Source organism: Rhinolophus hipposideros, assembly GCF_964194185.1.
Source record: "Rhinolophus hipposideros genome assembly, chromosome: 2".
NCBI classification, from domain to species: domain Eukaryota; kingdom Metazoa; phylum Chordata; class Mammalia; order Chiroptera; family Rhinolophidae; genus Rhinolophus; species Rhinolophus hipposideros.
Window position 1 is genome coordinate 46,043,515 of NC_138048.1, and position 28,000 is coordinate 46,071,514.

A 28,000-nucleotide genomic window follows, 5' to 3' on the forward strand; every position below is an offset into this window, starting at 1 on the left:
ATGGTCCCACCTTCCTTCCAAAGGAAAGGCTTTCTAAGCTTTAGGCTCCACCCCTTCCTGTCCTATAACCAACCAGGTGTGCCCCTTAGGCCATTATTGATCATGAAAAAGGAGCAGGCACAGGAGGATGAAGAGAAAACCATGTTGTGGCCCAGGAAACTAGACGCAGAGGCACCTGTCACAGGCCTGAAGCTGGTTGTCCAAGGAGGCTGTACACAGAAAGAACAGGAGAGAGGAAAAGAAGGATGGAGAAGAAAGGTAGTGGGAGGGTTTGGTCTCGTTCGCTTTGTTTTTAAGTTGTTTAGGATTATGGGTACTGAAATGAATACATCTACAGGCCTCACACAACAGTAAAAAACAAGATGGAACACCCAAAGCTTTTTTACATTTTACTGCAGAGGTATTTTCCATGTATTATTAGTCAATATGTCATTTGTAAACTACTAATTCAGATCTTACATGTACAAAATCACTTTACAAAAATGCTTAAAAAACTAGTAGATAATCTGTTTTCTGCTGGGCTCTTACTGGAAGGTGTATTCGAGGAGGTGACACCACCTGCCCAAGAGCAGTAGCAGTGAGCACAGCCGTGTCTTCCTCTCCATTTGACACTGTCCTCTGGCCACCTCTTCATTCCGAAATTCACAGCATCTTGGTTCTTCACCTTTCTCCCCTCTTCTGCAGCCTTCATCCCACCTGGGACCCACCTCTTCATAGATGACCATGCAGGAAATATACGTAACAGAACTAGATCTTCGTACCTTTCTCTCTCAGACGAGAACAATCCTGGTTCTCTGGGACATTCAACAATCTTATTTCCTGTAGGCTTTTTATATCCCACAAGGTATCACTTCAATCTTAAATAAATCTCCTTCAATTAGAGTTCTCAAGTAGCCCACATGATACCTTTTGATTAGTCCTTTTACACTTAGTTCTTCAAGTACCGGAATTACAATATTTTAACCCACATGATCAAAACAACTAAGAAAATTGTTTTGTTACAATTGTTTTACATTCCACCTCACCAGGAGCTCTGCTAAGACAATACAAAAAGGAAAAATTCAGCTAGATAATTAGCTGTAACAAATTCTCAATGTGTGCTACTAGGGGAAGTCTCTAAGGCCAAAATTATTGTAATCAAATATTCAATTCTTCCGAACATCACCAGACAATCCAGATTCATGGGCTAGACCAGAAATCTACTGTGATGTTGATATACAAAGGATTGTAATCCACAGACAGTAATTTATAAACACAACTGTTCAACCCATCTGTTCTCCAGACTCTTGACACCTGATGTAAGAGCTTCATCCTAAAGATTAAAAAAAAAAAAACGAATGGTAAGACAAGATTTAGCATAATATTTCCATCGTTTTTGCTTTGGCACAAAATTAGGCAAAAGCAAATTTTTTTTGAAAATTAGTATACCTGTTGGGTTTCCTACTACAAAAAAAATGTTTATTTTCCTCATCTAAGATAACAGACACCAATGATAGCCATGTGTCAGACCCCATGTAAGACCCCCGAGACCAATGATAAAACAGTCACTACGTGCAGTGAACCTCCAGTCTACAGGACAGAAGGATGTACAGATAACATTGATACAATGTGTTATCGTGTCATCCACTGCTAACAGGTCCTTAGATAAGCTTCAGGGGATCTATGAATCCTCCGATGTGGTTAGGGAAATTTTGTGTTTGTAGGCAGGGAGGGTACATAGCTTTCATGACAGTCTCAAAGTTAGAACGTATGTAGAAAAGGATGAATCAAGGGGCACCAACCTTCGTGAGGGGGTCTGGGGAGGGGTCATAGAGAAGAAAAATTTGATGCTTAAAAGAGGAGAAATTCACTAAGTGAAGAAAGTGAGGAATAGGACACCCAGGAAGAAAGACCACCCAGTGCAAGATGCAGAGACATGCAAAAAAGCAGGATGTATTTGAAGAATAAGTAATTGTGTGGCTGGAGCCCTGGGATGTGGGAGAGGAGTTGGGTAATGAACTGAGTTGGTCTCTGGAAGCTTAGCAGTGAAAATCAATCCATTTCAGTTACAGTAACAATATAGATGGAGATCAGAAACATAATGTGGAGCTAAATAAAGTCAGAGGAAAATAATACAGTATGTTTTCATTTATGTAAAATTGAAAAACACGCAAACTAAACAATCTTTTGTATAGGGATACAACTTAAAGAGAAAAATGCATGCTTATGAACAGAGACCGGAAGAACACATAAGAAAATAGAAATGACTGTTTCATTATAGTGAGAGATTCTTTAAAAAGCATAAAATGCCTTCTAATATTTTTTGTTGTTGTCTATTTTTTTCAAGATTCTTTTTTATTGGGGGAGGGGAACAGGACTTTATTGGGGAACAGTGTGTACTTCCAGGACATTTTTTTATTTTTCCAAGTCAAGTTGTTGTCATTTCAATCTTAGTTGTGGAAGGTGCCATTCAGCTTGAACTTGTTGTCCTTTTAGTCTTAGTTGTGGGGGGCACAGCTCAGCTCCAGGTCAAGTTACAGGGGGCACAGCCCACCATCCCTTGGGGGAGTCGAGGAATTGAACAGGCAACCTTGTGGTTGAGAGCCCACTGGCCCACGTGGGAATCGAACCAGCAGCCTTCGGAGTTAGGAGCACGGAGCTCCAACCACCTGAGCCACTGGGCCGGCACCCTAATATTGTTTTCAAACACAAACTCTAACAAAGCTCTGTAATATTGGGCATAAAGCCCATTAATATTGTTTTAAAGTGTAGAGTCTAACAAAAGGGCCAAAAGTTCTTTAACACTGTTTTAAAAATTAGGGAAAAAGAAACAGAACAGAGAAATGTGGATTTTTCCATCACAGTCCCATACAGAATTGGCTTATCTGTCAAGAATCCTTGGTGAAAGGGCGAATTCCTGGGACAGAAGTACTAGAGGAGCCTAGAACAGCTCATCCCACTAGAAGCACAGGGAAGGAAGCTCTCAAAACCAGTGCAGTTATGTCTAAAGTTTCAGGAGTCAATATGAAGAAGATCCCTTTTCCCAAAAATGAGACTAGCTGAACATCGAAAAGATGTTAACTGCATCCTGAAGGACACTAGGGAATATCAACTCATCATTTTGAAAAATGAAAAAACAATGTTGATTCTTTCCCTTTATTATTCTGCCTTTTCCATAAAAACCATACCCAAAGGTACTCAAATATATGTAGAGGCCAAGTCCTTCTTTGTACAAATAGCTATCTAATAGATGCAGAAGGAATGACAGAATATCAGAATTTCGCAATCCCTAATTGCGTCATAAATCTAGGTAATACTCAGCACTGGCTACTAAAATCATTAGGTGAAAAACTGACGGGGAACCTCACAGTGGGGACGAGGCTGACAATGTCTGATATCACAAGACACAGCCAGATATCGTGTCCTCCTACCGTGGCACAGGAGGAGGTACATGACACCACCCACGAAGTGTTCTTGCCCCAAAATAGTACAGGAATCTGTTCAGGCCTCAAGATCTAACTCCTTATTCACAAAGAAATGTAGAGGTCAGAGGCACATATTACTTTTTACCACTGGGATGCAACTGGCAAAATCCTCAATGTAGGAAATTCTATCAGACAAATGAATGACATGGCTTGTTCAACAAATAACTTGCAAGGAGGAAAAAACAAGAGGGGAAAGGGAACCTACAGACTGAAAGAGATTTCTGAGAGATCATCCAAATGGATCTTGCCGAGATCCTAATCCAAATAAAACACGCGTTTTTTTTTAAAAGTATTTGTGAGATAATCGGAAATCTGAACACTGACTGGATATTTGATGATACTAAGAAAGTATTGCTAATTTTAGGTATAGTGGTTCTTTTTTAAAGCCTTCTTATATGTTAAAGATATATACTGAAGTATTTACACATGAAATGCTGTGATACGTGAACTGCTCCTACATAATCCAGTGGAAGAGGAAAAAAGTGTGAGAAAGAAGATAGGCCACAAATTGATAACTGTTGAAACTGGGTATGGGGTACATGAGGGTGCAACATACCATTTCTTCTACTTCTGTCATGCAAATTACCTTAATAAAAAGCTTGGAACACAATTAACTGGCTCATCCAATCAGATTCAGCAGAGTCTTTACTGACAGGCAAGACCAAGTAGGCAGCTTGCCAGGCACGTGAGGACTTACCGTTCTATATTCACCTCATTGCCTCGGTCTCTAGTGTGGAAGATCATTGTATATTTACCCACTTCAGGCATTGGCCGGATTATTTTCATTCTATGAAGCTCAACCCTAGAAAAACAGCAGAGGTGTTTTGTTTTGTTTTTCTAATATTCCATCCCACTTATCTACCACTAGGCACTTTAAAAGAATCATTGCAAGAGTTTACACACATGTGCACACAGAGTCACACAGAGCTTGATTATTTAGGTATTAACAAAAAAGAAGTTTCTTATAATGTTGGGCCTTAGGCAGTAAGTCCATAAAAGAATCAGATTTAACATTTACTTTTGGAGTACAAAGGAGATGTGTCAACTCATAGTTTGTCATTTTCCAAAAACAACTAAGACATCATGAGGTATAAGAGAATCAAGTCTCTTAGGATCCTTAATTTACTTAGTTGTTTCCTTCTTTTAACAAAGAAAGTAATGATCATTTAAGGTCACAAGCTTTAAAGCCCACAAACCTAGGTTCAAATTGAGATGCTATTATTTACACAGTTGTTCATTGTTCCAAGTCTTCGTTCCCATCTATAAATGCCAATGGTGTTATAGAGTTGATAAGACGGGCTCCAATGAGATAATACAATCTCATTTGTTATGTAATATATCATATAAATGCAAAGAAGCGTGGTGCCTGCTGCATTTATTACATAAATATTTAGTAAATAAATCTCAACCAACTTGTATGTTCAAAATCATTTGGTTTATCCATAGCATTAGTCAAGAACCTTTCTGGAAGCCACAATGTTTCTACCAAATGAAAACAAAACTTGGGGGTTCCCCTTGACCTTGAAGCTGGGGAGCAACAGGAAAAAAAGACAGTGACAATACATGATCAATGCAAAATTCTACTAACTATCCCATCTGGGCAGTGAAATGAATATTGGGAAGATGATGGATATTGTTTACATCTAGTCTTTGCTTCTCCTGCCCTGAAATCTGACACCTTCTGTCCACTTCATAAGCCACGCACACACACTGGTGATGGGCTAGGCCGTGATGAGCTGTTGCCCATCACTACAGCTATTCTTATGGAACCTTTGGTCAGGGAAATCCACTCCCTCCTGCCAGAAACATCCCAGAGTCTCTCAGCCTGGACATGGGAACAAGACCAGCACGGAGCCCTGACTTCTTTACACTGAAGCAAAGAAACACTTCTGGCAGTCACACATTAATTCAGAACCCCAGCTGAGAAAATTCCTTTCCAAGAGACAATAGCAGGAGGAAAGGGGGGTTCCTGATAGCCAGAAGGACCCTAATTTTATAAATCTGAAGATACTGCCTCCAGGATCTTGAATAATTACTTTCTTGGAGACAGGGATACCCATAACTTTCTGGCCATAAAACCCAAGTTCAGGAGAGGGAGCTGAGAGAGGGAGCCAGATATACTCCCTCTGAATCCCTCAGAGAAGAAAGTAGTACAAGAAAATCTGAGGATAATGCCCATAGGCCAAAGAGTCCGACCTGGGGGTCCGGCCAGCAGCTGCTCCCACAGTGTGTGGGACTGCTTAATGTGTGAGAGGAGAGCACATCCTGGCCTGCTTAATTGTGTTCCAGGGTTTGCAGCTCATCACAGGCTGTTGGCATTCCCTGCTCTGGGCACTGGGAACTGTGCCCAGATCCCCTGTGGTCTGGGAGAAAGCATAGGTTTATAGCAGGCCCTCTGGCCACTTTCCTCAAATTGCAGCTTTGCAGACTCTCTGCAGTTTGGGACTTTTCATTCACTGGTGAGACCCTTCTCAGTAAGCACTACCCACCAACAAGTCCACAGAGACCACCATCAACACCTCTGGACCCCAAACTACCATGATCCAGAAACAGGCCACCCTGCATCGTTTCTCAGCGGCCAGTGACAAAGACCAATTCGGGCCGCCCTGCCCTCCCTCTGCCCCTTGACTCCCTTTAAGCCCAAATCTGTGGCCTTGTGACCTGCTGGACTGGCATCTATAGGAACTATAAAACGTAGGTTTCCAGAATGACCACTGATAGCAGAGCCTGGTGAAGAGGACCTGTCTCTGTTGTTCACCTGAGTCTGAGGTCATCGTCTTCGCCTCCCCATCCCCAGTAGTTGTTAGAGAATCCATTCACCTTGAAAAACTGCTCTCTGCTTAGGGCTGTAACACCCCCAAAATATCCGTTGTAACGTAACCTGGAGCAGAAGAGAGGAGAGAAAAGATAGGGACATTAGCACAAAGCCTCTTTGTTCTCCGCAGACACTTGAGACGTCTCTGATTCAGGACTGGCATTCTAGAGACATCTTGAAGACCATGTACTTCACCCATCCACTCCTGCTCACATTCCGGGCCTCCCTGTCTGGCCGTCTCTCCTGAGTCAGGACATGTGCTCACATCTGCTCACTAGGCAAGATGCCACCCACCTGTTATTGCTAATGTTTGTGTGCAGGTGTCTATAGAGGTACCTGGAATTGGGCACTATTAATATCAGATCTGAAGGACAGATTTCATCCCCCCGTGCCGATCCAATGAATGTTGGTAGCCGCCAAGAGGACTGAGGTAAGTAGGATTCTGAGGCTGCATCCAGGCTCAGCACGAATAAGTGTCACAGAAAACATACTGGTTTTTTATGGTTACTTTTTTGAGGCGAGAGGGTGAAGAGCAGGAGACAGCTCCTGCACACATTCTGTGTGCAAATCTCTACATCTGTGCATGCAAATCTCCATCTCAGTGTCTGCTTCCTGAGAACCCAAAGCACCTCAACAATCCTGGGGTTTCTGGCTTGGGCAACTAGGTAGGTGATAATGCCTTTCACAAAAATAAGGTATGTAGACAACAATTAGGTTTTGAGAGGAAGACAGTAAATTATGTTTTGGATAAGCTAAATTGGAGACTCCCCCTGGGCCTTTGCCAGTGGTTAAAAGGATACGGGGTCCAAGTTCAAAAAAGAGGAGTGGCTATAGATATGGCTTTGGAAATAAGCTGTCAAGAGGTGGTACGTGGAGGCGCAGGAGTAGGAGAAACACACTGTCCAAGGACAATGTTGTAGATGAGAAGAAAAGAGGATAGAGGGTGGAGCCTCAAGACACCAACAAGAAAAAGGGGAAAGAGAAGAGATCAAGAGTGACCCGTCAGAGGGTACCGCCCAGTCACATAGGATCTTACGATTACTGGTGTGGCAAATTGTTACAGGGGGACCTGTAACAATGCAGAAATGCACATGAAGGCGGCTTAATAACATGGATGTTACTAAATAAAAGGATGTGAATATATGGAGGATTTCTAACTTTAATTAACTTCAGTCCAAAGTGTTCCAGGACCAGTGAAATATTTCTTCTTTTCCAGATAAGAAGAAAAACCAAAAGGAGAGAACAATAAACACACAGACATTTGCCATCTAACAGGTGGAGTCCCAAAAGCTAATCTGTAGTCCAGCTGTTTGTTTCTGTGTTCTGAGGACAGGTGGGAAGGACCCTGTTTAACCCATAATAGAAGCAGATTTCCTTATATACTCCCAACCTAACATCCTGGAAAATGGTGTCCTTATAACCTAAAACAAACAAAAGGAAACAAAGTTCTCAGAAGGCAGCTACTACTACCCAAGACTTCTACTGCAGTGACCTGTTGCCATGGCTACACTGTTGCCATGGCTAACGGACTCTGACTGGGAAGGGATTCTTAACTACCTGAAGACCAGCAGCTTTATCAAAGCACACTGAATGGAACCCCTGCCCGGGCACAGCCTGCCAAGCACCACTGACAGAACCGGCACGGATGGTCTGGTTGTGATCTGTTGAGTAACGACTACCCTCCGGGTGCAAGACAGCTAGTTAAACACTGTAATCCCTCGGCCCTGCCCTCAAAAAGTGTATAGTCTAACAAGAGAGGTGAGCGTCATCAGGGTTCTGAGGACGGAGATGCCACACATCGGAGGATTCAGATAGATGGGAAAATGGGGGAACTCTTGGTGGCCATAAGGAAAAGTAAAGAGGGAGAAAAGCGCCGGCCATCTGAGGAGCACCTGGAGACCAGTATAGCTGCACTGGGAAGTGCAGGAGACCAGTCGGAAAGAAAGGTTACAGAACTCTTTAAAGCCTCTTAGATGGCAAATGACTATGCGTTTATTGATCTTTGCTTCTGGTTTTTCTTCTTATCTGGAAAAGCACAAATATTGAATTGGCCCTGGAACAGTTTTATTTCTTTTTACAGGGCTGTAAGGTGGGTAAAATGTAGTCATAAAATAACGGTAGAGTCCTTGTAGAAAGCAGGCAGGTACCAAAGGAATTCTTAGCAATAAAATCTGCTCAAGACTGGTCCAAAGCTGTACCACTGATCCATAGTCTGTGGGACAAATAAGACTTCTTTCTGGCTTCATCCGAGTCCGAGACAGTTGGGGCAAGTTACTTAAACTTCTTCCTCCTGCGTGTGGGTAAAGGGAAAACATTTCTTGCACTTACACTCCTGGGGCTACTGTGATGATTAATAAAGAGTGTGCAGATTTCAACTCTGTGGCATAGTGACACACAGTTACCAGCAGGGAGCAGACATTTAGCTGCCTGCAACTGCAGCTGCCAGCAACTAGAGGGATTCTACCTAAAATAGCAAAGGTAAGAATTGGGAGATGGAGGTAGGGGTGGGGTGGGGGTAGAGGGGAGACAGCGGGCAACTCCTACATTACTTACTCCCACCTCTCTGGCCACAGAAGATGAGGCAGTTTACATGATACATATAATAAAGTACAAAAATATAAATGACAAAAATGACAACCCGAGACCAGAAGAATCTAACTTAAATCAAAATAGAAGATTAAAATAGGAAATATATTAGAACTCTGATCTGCAAATAAGATTCCTTTCAGCTTCAAAAAGAAAGCCATGCATTTGGCTCAGAGCTTCTTGCACCCAGATAAAAGAGGGGACATATTCGATCACCTAATTCACATTAAGAAAACCTGTCACTTAAGGAAGACGAAGGCTTTCTGATGGCTAGTCATAAAATAAATGTATGGCCAATTACAACAGCAAGTTAAAACAGCAAGATTCATACAAAGGGCTGTTGTTTGAGTGAGTAGCCTCTGATGAAATCTACGATTGTGACACCCAAGTTTTTACTCAAAATCAATTCCCAGCAGTAATACCCAAAAACTGAGTTTTCTATTGTCCAGCTTAATACAAAGATAAAAATCTAGAACTTAAAGCCTGCCCTTAAAACAGTCCTGTGTATCTGAACTCCAAAACAAAACGAAACAAAAACAAAAACACTATATGACTAATTTCTCACCACAATCACTTAGAAAGAAGTGGGCAATGGGACGTCATTATCTGTGTCAAGAGTCTAAAGGACAGGTATTCCCGTGCTGTAGACAGTGATATCTTATTAATAAATGAACAGATGGTTTGACATGCTTCTGAAAATACCACGGTGCCCAGCCATGATATGCTGCTTTCCTCAATGCAGAGGTGACCCAGAGACCAGAAAGCAAAACATCCAGATAACGTGACTCAGATCCAAAGATCAAGTTCCCCAAAGGAAAAACTCGTGATTCTCTTCCAGAACCCTGCTGTGCCCTGAGGCCCCACTGCCTCTGCCCTCGTGGCATCTATACCCTCAGTTTTGTTTCCTCTCCCTTCTCCCTTATTACCAAGTGCTTAGGGTAGAATCTGCAAAAGTTAAACGCAAAATTAATGCAACTCCACCATAGCTGTCTCCCCACACCAGCACCCAACAGGAAGCTCCGTGAGGGCAGACACTGGACCTTATTCAAATTGGTCTCCTGGATACCAGTACAGTGAACACCACAGCCATGAGAGTGGCAGGGCTTGAGGAAGCTGTGCACACACGCACGTGAATCTAGCTTCATCTGTAGAGAATTTTCTTGGTCACCATTTCCCCTTTGGCTGTGCTTAAATAGAAGCTGGTATAAAATAAGCAGATATGCCTCTTCTGGGGGGCACAAGGGATGGAGAAGGAAGATGTAGTAGGACTGGCACTGCCCACAGGGGCTTTGAGAGAAAGGAACTTGTGCTGGGCATTCTGGCTCCTGAGCACACGACTCGGTGGATATGCCCCTTCCCACTCTCCCTCAGAACACAGGAAAGACGCCCCAGTATAAAAAAAAAAAATGTCACCGTCTCACAACAAATGCCTAATATGTTGAACCTAAGGGGCATGCTCTTGTTGCTTCCTGGAGGGGGAAGTCAGGGACAGAAGGGGAAGTTACTTTACACAGTGAGGCACAGCTTGCAGAAGTTCTACCACATGGGTGCTGCAGGTGAGTCTGGCCATCCTTTGCACTGCCTGGATTATTTCTCCTCTCCTGTTCTTTCCTTTTTTGTCTTTCTGGTCTTCTGCCAAGGCCCTTGCAGGGCTTTTTCCTAGTAAGGAAAAACCTAATTACTCTAATTCCTGTTTTGAACTTTAAGTGATGTGTCCTGTGCCGCTTTCCCTATTTCCCATTTTCCTCAGCCACACTGTCCCTCCGGCCCCGGGCAGGCTTCCTGCCTCAGCCCCCAGGAGCATGGCTGCCTTACCTGTAGCCAGTGCTGTTCCTGCCAACAACCAGGTGCTTGGGCTGATCCTCACACTTGTAAAGGTTCAAGTCGTTCTCAGGAACCAGGTCCACGTCATGGAATACGAAGCAGTCCCAATTTTCATCCTTGAGAGCTTCTAGGTAGCCCACATTCAAGAGTTTGGCTCGATTAAACTTTTTACTTCCAGCCTACAGACACAGAAATGACAAGTTGAAACGCTCCTGAGACAAGGTTTCACACTGTGCCCCCTTCAGTTCAGAAGCCGGGGCTGGTGTTACACAACTATGCTTGTGACATGGAGATCGGACAAAGTAGATGCAATAACAGTAAAAAACTGTTTCTTTATGTTTCATACACACTTAAATTATATAACTTAAAAACACACCTTGAAATGGGGAGTTGTCATTTAATAGTTATAAGTTTTATTAGTTTATTTATTATTAATAGTTTTTCATCTTTCGCAAGATGAAAAAGTTCTAGAGATTAGTTGTACAACAATGTGAATATACTTAACACTACTGAACCGTACACTTAAAAATGGTTAAGATGGTAAATATTGTTATGTTATTTTACCACAATTTTTTAAAACCCAGTTTTTAAATACAAATAAAAAGAACTCAAAATATTTCTTAATATGCCTTTATTTATTCGATGTAAAACTGTAAAACGTTTCTAGGTTTTGTAAAACTATAATACATACTAGTCATGCCAATAAGTATCACTGCTTCACTGTTCAACTCGCAGCTCATCCCAATCTTATCCTATTGAACAAATTTACACAAAGCTTCCAAGAGATATACCTTGCCAGAAAGGATCAAGAATTCTTGACCTATAAACAGAGAAGGTTATTGCTAATGTTTATAAGCTACTTAAAAATCTCTTGGAATAACTGTAAGAGGATCCTGTTTTCACACTTAATGGTGGAAGCCTTACAGATGGGACTCATCACTGAGAACGGAAAGAACAGCATTCGACCAGTAATAAGACCAGAGCTGTAGTGTGAAAAAAGATTTTACGGTATTCATTTTTCCTTGGCTGTTTGGATCAATTTCCTTCAGAATAAATTCTAGTTCAATAAACAGTTTATCATAACAAAAGTACAGGCAATTCACAAAGGTTACCATAGTACTTTCCTGAAAAGAAAAACACAAAGCAGACGTATTTTCCTATTCATAAAAATATTCTACATTGGGAGTGGCTGTTCTGAGTAAGAACTCAGAATGACTAACAAAGTTAAAAACAAAAATGATTATAACACAATATAATAATATTAGATTGGTGCAAAAGTAATTTCAGTTTTTGCAATTATTTTTAACCTTTTAAACCATAATTACTTTTGCACCAACCTAATAGGAAGATTTTGTTTCAAATACTAAAAAAAAAAAAAAAAAAAAAAAAGACAAGATGTATTATATACACACATTGATTTTCATATATCCTCTGATTTGTGAAAAATTTTCCTAAACCAAATATTACTGATTATAACCAATAGTAAACATGTAATTACTGATTTTGCTTGCATTTTTAGCATTTGTAAGGAACTGAGGTGGAATTATTTGGATGACCCAGGATAATTTTCAAAAGCTAGATATGGATATTTAAGTTGATGCCTTCTTTTTCTCTCAATAAACATTAACACCAAATAAATGCATCTTGAATCACGCACTCCACCTTGAGCTAAACTCTTCAATAGCAGCCCACACTTACTGTGTGCCTACTAAATCATGCTTCTGGAAGCCAAACCAGTGAACCAAGAAGGGGAAAACTAAGCATGTCTTACAGAACAAATAGGGCAAAGCTAAAGGCAGGATGGTGGAGACAGTCATAGGGCCCCATGGTGGCTAACACACAGTAATGTGTCAGATCCTTTGGCTAGATCCCCAACTAACAGTCATGCTCAACAACACAGATCCAGCATCTCATCATGGAGTGTCCAGCAAATGCAGAGGGAAACATAGGTAAATCACAGGGAAAAATCATCAGGCACTCATTGGCTAACATGGACGGGTTCGCAGCAAAACAGGCTTCCTCAAGAGGTTCACTGAAGAGGCAGTAAAATTTCCCAGCACATAGTGCCATTACTCCACACTCTGGGACAAGAATTTCCTTTACTCCTTTCAAGGATAAACAAGAGACCTCTCCTTTGATGATAGTTTGATGCTCCTTTTAACCAAGGTAGAAAAACAGCCAAGTCCCTCAGAGAGAGGAGAATCTGAAGGCAGAGCCCTGGTCTGCCCCACACTCACCTGATGGATGGTATAGATACCATAGTCCAGCTGCTGTCTCTGCAAGAAAGGATGAAGGTGTTCTAGCAGGTACATCAGATGTTTCTCTCTGTTCCGGTGCGGAATGAGGATGGCGACCCGCTGTAAAGCCTTACATTCCTCAGGGTGATATCGGCCTCTGTGCACTTTGGGATTTTCTGCTTGAACTTCTTCCAGAGTAAGATCTGGTTTGAAAATGAGCTTGTCTTGACCTCCTATAATTAAAACAGAACACAGGAAACACACTATCTCCTCAAGAGTATTGATAGGCTTACATGAGCTGGTACATGTAAAGCACTTAGAACTCTGCCTAGCACTCAGCGAGCACTATATAAGTGTTAGCTTTTATTATGACTACTTTAAAGCCTCATTTGGTCATGAACTACAACCACAGAATCATGTGACTCAGGTTATTGGTTGCAAAAGCATGTAACTGACATATAAGAGCATTCCCTTGTGTCTCGATAACCAACTCTGGCTGTGATTCACCCTTAAATATGAAATGCATTCTGTCCCTATGACCCTGGTGAAGAGCAGAGGTCAGGGCTAAATGAACTTCAGATTTGCTCTCTTCGCTTTTCCTTCTCAAAATTCCAAAGAAAAGTTAAATCTCTTAAAAATCAAGGGCATTCCATGGAACCAAGCTCATGGACAAGACCCCCTTTCCCACTCCTTCCAAGTTCCTAGGAGCTCTCCTAGCTCCCTGAAGGTAAAACAGCAGCGGTAGAAACTAGCCTCGCTCTCTAACCCAGCCTTCACAGGTATGTGCCACAGGTATATGCAACTGGGACTATGCACCAGAATTCTCCCACTGTGCCACAGCAGCAGACATCCCAGTGGAGCATTTGCTCAGCAAGTCTGGATGCAGCCTGACTGGATGAAACCTAAGAGGCATCCACAGTAACCAATCTTAGGCTTTAAAGATCAGGCTGAAGCCAAGGACCCTCCTCTTTTATCTGAATTGACAGGGAATACCGACTGAGAAGAGAGGAGGCAGACCTCTGGCTCGGGAACTGAGCCACACTTTTTTAAAACTCCATATACACTGTAAAACCTAAAGATGCTTGCAAGTTGTGCTATCCTCTTCTGAGCAATGCAGTCCCAGGTCCTGCCTATGTACAAGTCATGGTGCCTTGCCCCAGGTAACCATCCCCTACTCTGGCCAGGGCAGCTGGGACCAGGCTAGTGTCCATGAAGTTGTTAAAAGACTGCCCAGCAGCACCAAGGACAAATAACTGCTTCCAGTCACCTAGAGAAAATAACTGGTCTATAAGAAAGAGCCTTTCCTGAAGGGTCTGCATGCAAGACAGGATCGGTCAAGCAGTAATGCCCTAAAAGCAAACAGTAAGAATAGAAGTTACAGGAAAGGTAAGCTACGAGATCTGGTGCCGGACCACAGAGCTGCTGGGAGATGATGGTGTGGCTGTTGAGATGGTTTCCCCGTGTAGCCTGTTAATAAACCCCCTCATCCAAATTAACATGATCATGTCTCTGTTCTTGGCCCCTGAAAAAGCGCCAAGTAACAGGTCTGGTATCAATCCACTCGCTCACTGTCGCCTCCCCTGCAACAAGGGCAGAGAGGAGGCGAGAAAGGGTGGTTTGGGTTAAGTTTTTAAGCAAGAAACAACCAGAGACTTACTGCAGTTAAATCTCTCCGAAGGCCAGGGGTCTCTCAGAGGGCTGGAGCCCAGAATAAAGCTGGCTGGAGGTTTTTATTGAGAGGTCTACAACTACAAGAAAGCAACATTGTTTCTTACACGGTCTGTGAGGCTCAGACTTCCTAACAGAAAAATGTTTGTTCCAATTACCCTTTGTCTGTTAACAGCGGAAGCACAAGGTCCCAGGATGTTTTTACCTCAAGTATGTACCTTTTCAGGATCAAGTCTTTCACATTGTAACAACTCTGTTGAGAGAAGTGGAACCAGGTGCAAGGGGAAAGCCAGAGCCGGCAATGGACTTTCCCAAGCAGGGGGAAGGGGAGGCAAGGCCCCTTCCCATTACCTGTCAAGCTCGTTTGGGGTCCCCACTCAGTTCCGCCTGGCTTAGGCTGTAACTCCCGTGAGATATCTTACCTGTCTTTGGCTGCAAACCATCTTTTGGGGACCAGACAGAGAGACATAAGGTGTAAACAAAGGATGGAACAGAGTCCCAGAAAGGCAGTCTTACAGACTCTTCTTTCCTTAAGGAAAGCCATGGAGGGACATTTGGCTAGGCTGTTGTGCGACAACAGCTCACTCTCTCATTGTCATAACTTTGATGGGTCCTCAATAAACATTAACACCAAATGTCTAGTACTGACTTCCACCTACTCTTATCAGTCTCCCTACCACCCCCATGACATCCTCCCGAGTTTGGTTCCTTCCTGGGTCACTAAAGGCTCATCTGCATTCAATACTACTATGTCACTCTCTTAATCCAGGTACTTGCTCGGTATTATGTCACTGCCCTAATGACTATTCTTATGAATGCATTTATTGCTTAAATATGTTGTGAGGATTTTAAACAAGGGGGATAATACAGTCAGATTTGTATTTTAATAACTCATTTTCCTATCTCAAATTGTGTAATGTGTGAGCAGAACAATTTCCCTCACACAATCGGGAATAACGTTTTGGCTTCACCATGACTGAGTAAAGAGAAGCAGCATGTCAGTTATGAATCACAGAAGACTGTGATTCAATTAGGAGAGTGGCTCTGTACGGTTTTGTCAAGCTAAAAGCAAGAAGCCTCTTAAGAGTCCCGGCAACCCCACGGAGAGCTAACCCAGTGTATGCAGAGAGCCACTTGTAGGACCCGTGGGGGGCACAGGACTTTGCAGAGCTGGAAAGGCTCACCCTGCCTTCATCCTGCCTGCACGCTGTGTCCTGGGAAAGAAAGGCAAACACATGAAAAACACAATGTGGTCGGCACAACAAAAGAAATATAAGCAGGCACCCAGGGAGCATAAAGATTAACTCTGGGGTAAACTGGATTACACTGGACTTTTGATGAATGAACAGGAAGCCGCCAGGCAGACATAGATTGAGCAAAGACATTCTGGAAAGAGGGAACAATGTAAGGCTCAGAGGAGTGTCTGGAGAACTATAAGCACTATGATGTTCTGGAAAAATCCGAGGTTGGATAGAACTTTCGTGGGTGATGTATAATATCGCAGTGGAGTTTTTCCTCTCTAATTCATGTGTTCACTAAAACTAATTCACTGTCCATTTAAATTGAAAGGCAAGACATCAAAAGGGAATCAAAACAACACATTTAAGAAATAAACACTAAAGACAACATTGAAGAATATACTCAGTCCTGCCTCGACTCCCTACTTTTGGCCAACGGGATGCTAACAGATGTGACACAGCGGAGGGTAGAATGTGCCTGCTTTTCTGCACGTGTGCTCTGCAGATGCAGGGAGAGACATGAGAAGGGCCACCAGCCTAGATCAACTGACCCCAAGCTCATCCCACAGACTTGTGAGCTAAATAATGCCTGTTGACAGAAGCTGCTAAGACTTTTGTAGCTGGATAATGAAATTGGGTATGTTCATATAATGGAAGACTCTGCATCAGCAATATGGATACAGCTCACAAACATAATGTTGAACAATGGAAGCCAGACACAAAAGAGTATAGGGTGTATGCTTCCAATTATATAAAGTTCGTAAACAGGACAAATGTATGGATGGTGTTAGAATACTGAAGTAAGGGTAGTGACTGAAAGAAACGTGCACTTCTGGGGTCCTGGAAAGATTTCATTTCTTAATTTACATACTGGCTACACAGGTGTGCTCCTTTTGTGATACTTAACCGAGCTGCACACTTCTGGTTTTTGTATTTTTCTGCACACATTATCTAATAAAAAAAGTTCACGTAGCATTTGTAAGAAAAAATAACATACTTACTGAGGTATGGTGACACAGAAGGGCAGTTGTCGAGGTCTGGTTTTTTCACAGACGCTTCATTAGTCAGAGTTTCTTTCTTTCCCAAAACTATGGCCTTGTTGAAATTAGCAATGAACTCTTTTGCTTTAGGAATCTCTTGAATAGCACCCACAAAATAGTTACTAGTGGCCCACCCAACCACTGTCAGACATAAAGTAAAAAGCAGCAGTAATCGGAATTTGTAGGAAAGGTAGAAAGTCACGTGGAAGCCCATGTTTTTCGTGATGTGAGCAATATGGATCACTCTGTCTCACTGCACACAGGAAACTTCAACTTTTCCGATCGGATTGCAAACTCGATGACAACTGACGATGAAAGGCCTGCTTTTGCTCAGTAGTTCCACTCCAACAATCTCTAGAAGGCAATCACAAAGACATGTTTCAAATGGAAATCCGATCCCGAAATGATTCACGTCAGCACAACCTGAAAACCTATCCCCAGAGGATCTTGACTAACAGTAATGGAAGTTCTCCTGCTAGGGGTAAGAGATCAGAAAATCAGAGATTTTAGAGGTGAAAGATTCCGAGCATGTATGCATCACAGGAGTTCTCTCTGGGTTATCACCAGTCTGTCACCTGGAGAAAAGCCATGTTCAGATATTACACAGGTGGAGAAGGCAAACACGAGGCTGTAAATGGCTCCTCAGTTCTGAGCTGGCCACAGCCTAAGATACAGCCTTAACTGTCCTTTCCTGGCACAGCTTTAAGAGCAGATTAACATGTGAAATCCTATTACAAAGAGTATATTGACCCAAAGAGAAAATGAGGGAAAAGACAAAAGCTCTTCTCTGTGAGAGTAAGGAAAACATGTTCCTCAACTATAGGGAATGCATAATTATGAATCTTTTTCTAAATTTTTTTTCACAACAAGGCACTGGTAAGGGGTACATCCCATCAAATAGGGCAGAGGACAAGAAACACAAGAGAATGTCAACACACGAGGTCGATCATCTATAAGAACAACAGGTAGAACTACAGATGTGTTTAAGGTCAGGGGTTTTGATTCAGACAGAAACTACAGCTCCACCATATACCAGCCATGAAACCTCAAACCAATGGCCTCGCTGGTCTCCTTATCTGTACAATGGGGATAAATACAGTACCTACCCAGAGAGGTTATTGTTGGACTGGCTGCCCTAATGTACTCATATATCAAGTGCCAGCCTAGCTCCTGATGCAGAGGAAGCACCTACTACATGGTGACCATCAATGTTGATATTGTTATATTACTTTAACTCTGGACTAAGAATGACCAACAGGCAGACACACTGGTGGCTGCCAGAACCACTACTCTATTATACAATATTTCTCACTGTCAGTTGAATTGCCATTCTGATTTCATACTTCAGTATGAATTCACCTATGCTCTTAGTTATTGACAAAAATCCAGTCGCCCAGGGCCCATCCCAGACCATGGTGAGTGCAGTAAAGTGATGAAGGCCCCTTGGGGAGTAGCAATACCCCGCACATCCTATTCTGCATTGCCTAAACCACATCTCTCCTCACATTCTCAACGTGTTATCAGAAGATTACAGAAATGTTAAAGCCAGGGCACTGATAATCTCTATAGCTAATGGACAGAATGGAGACCAAGTGATAATACAAAAAACACTTATGATTAAATCTTAAGTAATAAAAACAGAAAACAAACTCTGTATTTGTGTGTGATTACCACTAAAACTATAGACATAAGAAAACTCTAAAAAGAGACATAGCTACCAGCTAGCAATAATTGTATCAGGAGCATAGGATTAGCCAGGGGTGTTATCTCCTTTCTTTCGGAATTTTGTATAATAATATACTTTTGTCTTTTTATGATGAAAACAAAGTTGTTGTGGTTTTGTTTGTTGTTGTTGTTTTAATAAAATGCGAGGATGTGGTAATTTACTGTGAAAACAAAATAATCTTAACAACTTTCATGATAGCCTCATACTTACTGGAGGGTAATATACCAAACAATTAGCTCTAGGTTAGTTTGAAGGAAACTTAGAAAGCATTTCTCTCTAGATACAATGTTATAAACCAAAGTTAGGTTCGGTTTATCACAGTAGGTTCCAGAGATCTCCTGCCTCAGCCTGCTTTGTCAGTTAAGTGACTGAGGCAACCCCTCTAGGCATGTTTCCCCAGCTAGAAAACAATAAAAAAAGGGAAAAGAAAAAGATTTGACCCAGGAATCAAATAAACAGCATGGCCTATATTTAGTCTTATGAAGGTATCACAAATAAATTGATGCTAGAGGCAGTTATCACAGATAAATTAGAAGACCAATTTATTTGTGCATTTACTTGTGCCGTGCACTGGGGTTAAATCACTTACATTGCCTTACTTCACATTTCAACCTTGTGAGGTAAGACTTATTAGACTCCTCATTTTATAGAGAAATGAAGATTTAGAGAAATTAAAGAACTTGACCAAGACTACATCACTAGTAAGTGGTGACGTGGGGCCTGAGCCCACGTGGTCAGCTCCAAACTTGAGCTTTTGCCTAACCCTTCACATGGACATTTCAATCTTTCCTCCCCATGGTGCCTGGGGGCACCCAACACAAACCCTTGAAATATGCTGAATTTCTTTGGCAGCCTTCTCTCCCCTATCTTCCTCCCTTCCTCCCTGTTCAAATGGCTTCCTGGAGGCCTGTTCTCTTCCCTCCAAGTAAAAGTAAGTCTGTAGGTTCCTGAGGCCAGACAACGTCTTGTGGACTTAATTGCAGGAAGCTTAAATGCTAGGATTGGCAATAGTTTTTGATTTAAAAAAATCTCAATCTTGGAAAACTTAAGACTGGGAACACTGTTTTTCTAAGAGCTGTTTATAGAGGGATGGTCCCCTCATAGGGAAACTCACCTGTGTGAAGGGACTTCTGATCACAGAAGTAAGGCAGTGTTAGAAGCACAAAGGACCAGAAAACACACACATCTGGCCCCCTCATTTTACATAGGGAGGAAGTCTAAATGAGAGATTTAAAAACCTACGCAGTAAGCAGTGAGCTGGGAATAATCACAGACTAATATTGCCTGAGGAATTGATCCAAAAAATTTTATGAGAAAAGCAAAAAGCCATTTTTAATGATTAGTTAATAATTAGCTCTTCATTGCTAATCCCGATTACTGAGACTGGGTGAGATCCAGTTAGAAATAATCACTTCACACTTTTCCTAGTCTTAGTGCTCTCCTCAGAGAGCCAGCATGAAGGAAGTTCAAGTGTGAGGTCTCTTTGGTCCTGTGAGTGAACATCCGGGTGTGATATCTATCAAGAGAGATCTCCTGCCCAGCCTGTTTTGTCAGTTAAGTGACTGAAGGCAACTGCATGTTTCCCCAGCTAGAAAACAAGTTGTTTAAAAAAAAAAAACTAAAAAAAAAAAACACACACACACACTTATTTTACATCGTTGATCTAAGAATTTAATAATTATAGACCCAAACATACCTGGCACATTCTCAGGAACATAGTAAATATTTATTGACTCTGATTACCAATGTGATTTGTGCTCAAATTTTATTAGAATGCTAACCAAAATAATGTCATCCCTGGAATTACATACTGAAATACAGATGATTTTTATTTTCTATTTCTCTGTAATTTCCTATTTTTCTTTCAATGAGTATATACCAGGGGTGCCAAAAAAATGTATACACGACTTATATTCATTTTTTATTATCAGTACATATTGAGTGTTACAATTTTAATACAGTTTTTCCTTTTTTAAAATGTGTATACATTTTTTGGCACCCTCTGTATTACTTTTATAATGAAAAAAATCATGTTTTTTTATAAGAAAATTCTCTTTTAGGGCAGGTAACTACTGGTTGGTGTTTGGGAAAATGTCATCAGGTTGGACTTATTTACAACAATATTTAAAAAACTGAGAGGTCCTGAACTCTCTCTGAAAAGAGATTTTTTTCAATGAAGGCTGTCTTGAAGTGACAGGGGAATCACAGCTGTAGAGAACAAATACAAGTAACATGAAAGAAGTTATTTTAGGGCAACATTCACCACCCTTTTCCTTTCTAGAAGTCTACCCTCGAGTTAGTTCAAAATGATGATGTTTTCATAGTTTTGTTTTCCCTCTTCGCAATCCAACCAGTCTTCTCTGAGCACTTGCTATTTTCAGGAGTTATTTTCAGGCATAGTGCTAGGCACAAAGGGCACTGAGGTAATCCTTATACTCAGAGTTTATGTCAATCCTTTCTTAGATTTTAATGTCTGTAATTTGTTTTCAAATAGGCCAGTCCCACCTCCAAAAATGGAGGCATAGATGAAATAAGATTGGCAAAAAATTGAGAAGTACTAAAGCTAGGTGACAGGAACCTGAGGGCTCATTTTCTTTTTCTCTCTACTTTTGGGTATGCTTGAAATTGAAATTTTCCACAATAATAAAAGAAAAAATCTAGTAAGGAAGACAAGCTATAACAACAGGTAAATGAGCATGAATTCAAAGTATCACATTCTTGGGAGAATCTCTACATGCACATGTTTGCACCACCATGAGGGGGGCAGGGAACACCAGGTGTCAACTCCATCTCCATAAATATTTACTAAGCACTTATCCACCAGGAAGAAAGGATGTGGTGTTCATTCAGCAGCCAAGGGTGCCAAAACAAGCATTCTGATATTTCTAAATCCATCTGGTAATCTTGAAGACACGGCATCTCAGAGTGGGCATGATGTGGCCCCAGGCACATGGTCCTATTCACTTGGACCTCTCTGGAGCAGCACCAGCGGAAAGGCTGATGATTTGCGACTCCTTTTACTCCTACAAAATTCCTGAGAGCCGACTTTTTGCACACATGTTCTCCTACCTTCCTTGGGCCTCTCGTATTCATTCTCCTAATTATACCTCTTTTACCCGCCTTCTGAGTGATCATTGCCCAGACCTTAAAGAATCAATGGTTCCCTGGGCAGGGGCAAGGGTGGGATAGAAATGATAGTAGCCATTTACATGCACAAATCATTTGAACTCAAAGACTGAGCTCCTACAGGCTAAAACTAGAAGCATTTCAGCAAGAAAATAACGATGGTGTGGATGAAAAAGGTGTACTGTAAGAAGTCAAAAAGTCCTAACTGGGCAGGTCATGGTGGGCAGGCCTCTAACTTCCTTAGTGAAAGGTTTTAAGCGAGCCCTGTCCATTGTTCTTGTGCATCTAGGTTAACACTCCTTTGAAATGCCAGAAGTAACACCCCTGGAAGGCGTAATCACCCTCAAGAGAGCACATAAGGGGTGGCCAGATGGCTCAGTTGGTTAGAGCGTGAGCTCTCAACAAGGTTGCCGGTTCAATTCCCATATCGGATATGTGGCCTGTGCCCCCTACAACTAAAGATTGAAAATGGCGACTGGCTAGGGAGGCCACCTCAGGGATGATGTAGATGCCTGATCACTGCACTGTACACCTGAAGCTGAAGCTGAACAATAATGAATGTCAACTACAAGTTTATATATATATATATACACATATATATATATTTACATATATATATAATTACATATATAATTACATATATATATATATACATATAATTACAAGAAGCAGAGTACAGCATTAGGAATAGAGACAGTGGAAATATAATGGCTGTGTGTAATGTCAGAGCGATAGTGGATGGGGGAAGGGGTTTGTCCCTGTGTGAGGGATATAAATGATAAATGTCTAATTATTACATTGTTTTGTGCACCTGAAACTAATAAAAAGAAAAAAAAGAAAACAGCGACTGGGCTTGGAGCTGAGCTGCGCCCTCCACAAGTAGATTGAAGGACAACTACTTGGAGCTGATGGGCCCTAGAAAAACACACTGTTCCCAATATTCCCCAGTAAAATTGAAAAAAAAAATTGAAAAAAAAGACAGCACATAATCTTAACCACCCTATAATCCAATCCCACCTGGCTTTCTCCCACTTTCATGTAATCTTCCTTACATTCCCTCCTCAATTTCAAATGCATTAAAAAAAAAAAAAAAACCTGCAAAATTATTACTCTCCAAAGCATTTGAGATCTTGCTTCCCAGAAACTGTCAGTTTGGCTCAAAGAATAAATTCTTATAAAAATTCTCTACAGGTCTGGATGTTTCTTACGTTGACAATGGCATTGTATTTGACCTACAGAATAAAATGAATATCCATGAGTCCACACTGATACAAATGATCAACTAAATACAAGGGCGAGAAAGGGTAGCTCTTTGCTACAGCAAACTTCCAATTAATAAGGAAGCGGAAGATGAAAAAAATCACCTTTAGGCAAACACCACTGTAATAATTGTTGCAGATGACATCCACCAATAGGTACAAAAATGAGTGGGTGAAATTTGAGGATAAACAGCATTTGCATAGTCTCAAAGTATCTCCCCCAGGCTAATTATTAGCTACAAAGGAAAAAAAACCAGTAACTTTATAGTGGAGAAACCTAGCAGATATCACCTTACCCAAGTGGTCAAGGTAGGATCACCAGTGATAAAACCTCTCAATCTCCTGAATCACTGATAATATAACTCTAATCGGTAGTCTTCCACAAAACTTCATTCTACAAAATAACTAGTAGTCTTCAAACGGGTTAAAATAATAAAGTACAAGGGAATAAAAAACCTGAGAAACTATCTCATACTGCAGGAAACTAAGGAGAAATAACTCAATGCAACCAGTAGGATCCAAGAATAGCATACAAAAATAGAAGAAGAAAAAAACCATTAGCAGGAAAACATGAAATTCAAATAAAGTCTGTAGCTAATTGCATTGATCACTGAACCATGGTTATGTAAGGGGCTAAGAGTAGGGAAAGTTGAGTGAATTCTCTAAACCATTTTTGCAACTTTTCTCTAAGTCTAAAATTAGTTAAAAATTAAAAGTTAAAAAACGTTGGAAACTGAGTATAACCCAACATATGGCAGTCAAATTAACTTAATTCTCAAGAAGAATCACTGATTTTTGTATTCCTATTACCTCAAACTTACCTGACATAGCAGGTGCTTAATTTGTTAAATAATAATAATGACCTAGGAATAAATGACTTCCTAGGACATACTAGTTGAAATACATACAGACACACCATAATCCCAGGCTACTACTAAAATGGATGAGATGGCAAAAAAGAAGGAAAAATAAAGCTTAATAAAGAAAGGGGAAAGTTAGAGGACCCTATCTCCAATAGTAGTACTGTTCTTTTGGTCATGCCCACCTTCTGCTCCTCTGCCATTGAGTACTCCAAAGCAGCGCCCCTCTTTTCAGACTCCAAGAGGAGCTGCTGCTTTCGATTTACCATTCCTCCCTGAACCCATAGAGCATAATGGAGCAGTATCTCCACCTTTGGGCAAGAGTGACTGGATGGTCCTGCATCACCCACTTTACAGCAAGAGTTGTCATGAAACGGTCAGGAAACATGAAGTAAATTTAACTAGCAAAGAACTAAAACTGTTTTATACAGTATATGTTATGCAGCATAACAGAATTCATAAGAATTTCTGAGGGGGGATTTTAATGGAGGTTCAATGCGCACTATGTCATTTCCAGCTATCACCGATAACCCTACAGTGGGCTCGATCGAACTTCCCTTTCTGCAGTCATTAAAGACACACCAATGAGAAGGTTTGAGAAAGTCTTAGGTAATGGAAAAAACAAGGGCTCTGAAGTCATGAAGAGCTGAGTTCAAATCTTGTTACCAGATGCATGAATGGCTCTGGACAAGTGACCTAAATTTCTGAATCTGTTTTGCCATTTATTTAAAAAGTATTTTTCAAAGTGTGATTCCAAATGTGCTTATTTTCTAATATAGAAGGGAACTTGTTAAAATTGCAGATTCCTGGGCTCTACTCCAGAGCTAATGGGTCAGAGCATCTGGGCCTAGGACTCAGGAAAATCAATTTTTAACAAGCTGCCCAGGTGATTCTCATAATGAATTAAAGTTTCAGAACCACTGAAATAAGAGAATGGATCTGGAATGCAATAGATCCCTCAGAAACGTTCACTTTCCTTCTGATGAGGAAATGCAGTAAAATGTATTTCAGCTTTTGCCTCCATCATTTAGAGATTTATTCTAAGGAAAATATGAGACAAGTAGACTACAATATTCAACCAACATTACTAAAATAACCAAAAATTGCAAAGAATCAGTGGTAGCAAAAGGGAGCTAATTTAATCAATTATCGTACCTTTATATGATAGAACATATGCTTTCATTAAAATGGTGTTTAAAAAACTTAACTGTGTGGAAAAGTGCTCATAATAGCTAAGCAATAAAAAAATAGAATATAAAAACATACATAGAATACAATCCGAATTATGCTATATGTGTGTGGTGTGCATGTCTTTTATATATCAAATGCCAGAAAGAATCACTGGTGGTTGTTTCCTAATTGTAGAAAATTTTGTTTCTTCTGTATCTTCTAATTTTTCTAAAATGGGGTTTTTATGATCAGAAACACTGTTGGGTTTGTTGTTGTTTTTCATGTAAAATGACTACATAATTTTCCTTTAAAATATATTAAAATTTAGAGATGACACAATAGACAACGATTATCATTTTTAGTTACATAAGTTTGGCAGCAATTCATTCATATAACCCTCAAGGAACTCTAATCTAAAGAGGCCTCAACAAGCCCAAATCTCAAAGAAAAACCTGAGTCTTATCAATAATTTTTTTTTTTTTTTTTTTTTTAAGGAGGCCACAGCTCACAGTGGCCCTTACGGGGATCAAAGCAGCAACGTCGGTGTTATTAGCACCATGCTCAAACCAACTGAGGTAACCGGCCATCCCTAATAATTTTTAATGCCAGAGAATCCGTTTGTCTCTGAAATTACTATTCTTAAACTCCACCCACGGAGATTTTTATTTCAGAGGCCTGAGGTGAGGCCAGGGAATCTATATTTTCAACAGGAATCCGGGTACGTTTGAGAAACCCTTGTTCATTCATGGCTTAAAAAAACAAGAAAGAAACCAAAAACAACAAAAGAACAAGACAAACAAATGAGAAACAAAAACTCATAGACACAGACAACAGTTTAGTGGTTACCAGAGGGTTAGGGGGGAGGAGGGTGGGAGATGAGGATAAGGGGGATCAAATATATGGTGATGGAAGGAGAACTGACTCTGGGTGGTGAACACACAATGAGATTTATAGATGATGCAATACAGAATTGTACACCTGAAATCTATGTAACTTTACTAACAATTGTCACCCCAATAAACTTTAATTAAAAAAATAAAAAAGAAAAAAAGAAAGAAAAGAAAACCACCACAGATTTGCTTTGGATGTTCCCACTTGAATAAAAGATCTTCAAAGAGATGGTTAGTTCTCAAATCAGTTACATTCATCTCTAGGGAAAGCACACATTATTTATTACTATCCCAATAATGTAGATACTAAATACTTATTCTTCAAGTGGCATATAAAATGTAATAACAGAACTACCGTGTTTCCTGGAAAAATAAGCCCTAGCATGATTTTTCAGGATGAAATCCCCCGAACATAAGCCTTAATGCATGTTTTGGAGCAAAAATTAATATAAGACCCGGTCTTATTTTTCCAGGAAACAAGTTAGTTTTATCCCCAACCCCCAAAATTCTGTAGTCCAACGGTTCAGTACTTCTCAACAGATGTTTTCGATCTGATCAAAGCATGGATCACGAAAGTTTTTGCAATTTCATGGGGTTTAAAGGCCAACTCTACTCCAAAAAGATAAACTATGGTCCTGTCAAGCATTATCTCCAACCCCTACAGACACACATTCCAGCACTCCTGCCCAGCCCTGCTGCCTAAGTAGCCTTCCACCCCTCTTTCTAAACCCAGTGTCTCAACCTGGACCCTGAATCCTATTCATCCCTATTCAAAAGTCCTTGATTTTCTTGCATTTTCCATATGTTATTTTCCTTTTAATAAAAATTAAACAACAAAGCTCTCCTCAACCCTCAAATTACAATGTTCTTCCTCCTCCTTTTCATCACCAAACGTCTGGAAAGGTCTCCCCGCGCCCTGGCCACCCCCACGTCCTCATCCCTCACCCTTCTTGAACACTTTTCAGCGCGGTGCACACCCACCCTGCTCGCAGAAGGCTACCAACTCAAAGGCCTTTCCTCAATTCCAATCCTCCTGGACCTCTCTATTTTTTTCAAACGTAGGGGTAGTCCTTGTCTAATGGAAAGCCAAACATCAACAGCTAGCGATCGACAGACACTGGATGGACACAGAGACTCCCTAAGGGCAAGTGTCTCTCAAGTACTTTAAAATCCAGACGACTCGCACAACTCCTCCATCCCTGCAGGCCCCCGGGCTGGGATCAGCTGTCGATTTCCTGGTAGAAACCCTGGAGAAAGAGGCTCCGAGAAGGAAGGGGCTTTTTCACGTTGATGCGCCGGCGGGAAGAAAGATTCTGGGGGGCGACCCCAGAGTCGTGACGCCGGGCCAGGGGATGGGGTGGGACCCTGGAATCTCTCCCTGCTTGTCAGCATCTCACCTGGCTCCCCGCCGGCGGCAGAGGGAGCGCCAGAGTGCCTGCATCCCGGCTGGGCCTCCGCAGGCCCCCTGCCGGGCCCCTCGGTTTCGGGTGAGGCGGGACGGCCCACCGGCGCCCAGCCTCAGCCCGGGACGACCCTGGGCGTCCGCCCGGCGATCCCCACGCGGAGCCCGCCACCGCCCTGCGCAGGGAACTGCGCCTCCCGGCCGCCGGTGGAGCCGAGGCCCGGCTTACTCACCCCAGGCCCCGCCGCGGCGAGCATCGCCGGGAGGAAAGGGAGGCGAGGAGAAGAGGCCTCAGGGGCCGCCGGCAGCCCCAAGGAGGCTCCCGCGCGCGGGCTCCGCCCCCGGCCCACCCCCACAGTCGTCTCGGCCGTGCCCTGGAGGCGGAGCGGCAGCTCCCTTAGCAAGCCCTGCCGCTCCACGGCGGGCCCGACCCAACCCAGCCGGCGGATGGAGAAAGCAGCAGGAGGGGAAAGCGGTGGACGGCTGGTCCTGTAAGTGATCTGAAAGCCTTGAGCCAGTATTGCGCTGGGGGCTGGGCGCTTCCTAAATCCCCATCAACGCTCGCTAAACTGGGAAGAAGAGCCAAAGCTGAGCCTTCCGCGTCGAGACAGGACCGCGGAAGAGCACTGACGAGTTCCAGGTGCCCAGTACTCTAAGCAGAAAGGATGGAAACCCATTCTGGAGGACGCAGCCTT

At 41.9% G+C, this 28,000-nt stretch overlaps 1 protein-coding gene across 1 annotated transcript; it reads right to left on the bottom strand.

Moving 5' to 3' along the window:
• Window positions 1–373: 373 nt before the first annotated feature.
• B4GALT4 (beta-1,4-galactosyltransferase 4) lies at window positions 374–27,914 on the bottom strand. Its single transcript, XM_081064675.1, has 7 exons — window positions 27,539–27,914; window positions 16,834–17,226; window positions 12,927–13,159; window positions 10,681–10,868; window positions 6,223–6,345; window positions 4,162–4,266; window positions 374–1,312 (listed from the first exon to the last, which is right to left on the bottom strand). The coding sequence occupies exons 2-7, from the start codon at window positions 17,084–17,086 to the stop codon at window positions 1,180–1,182; spliced, it is 1,035 nt and encodes a 344-aa protein (XP_080920801.1). The 5' UTR covers window positions 17,087–17,226; window positions 27,539–27,914; the 3' UTR covers window positions 374–1,179.
• Window positions 27,915–28,000: the final 86 nt, after the last annotated feature.

What these genes read in the sequence shown, in the direction of transcription:
- B4GALT4 (XM_081064675.1), bottom strand. Translation starts at nt 17,086, where the DNA reads ATGGGCTTCCACGTGACTTTCTACCTTTCCTACAAATTCCGATTACTG. An exon ending in GTATCTATACCATCCATCAG is followed by an intron (nt 10,869 to 12,926) that starts GTGAGTGTGGGG and finishes CTGTGTCTGTAG; the next exon opens with GCTGGAAGTAAAAAGTTTAA. An exon ending in AATGAGGTGAATATAGAACG is followed by an intron (nt 1,313 to 4,161) that starts GTAAGTCCTCAC and finishes TTTAATCTTTAG; the next exon opens with GATGAAGCTCTTACATCAGG.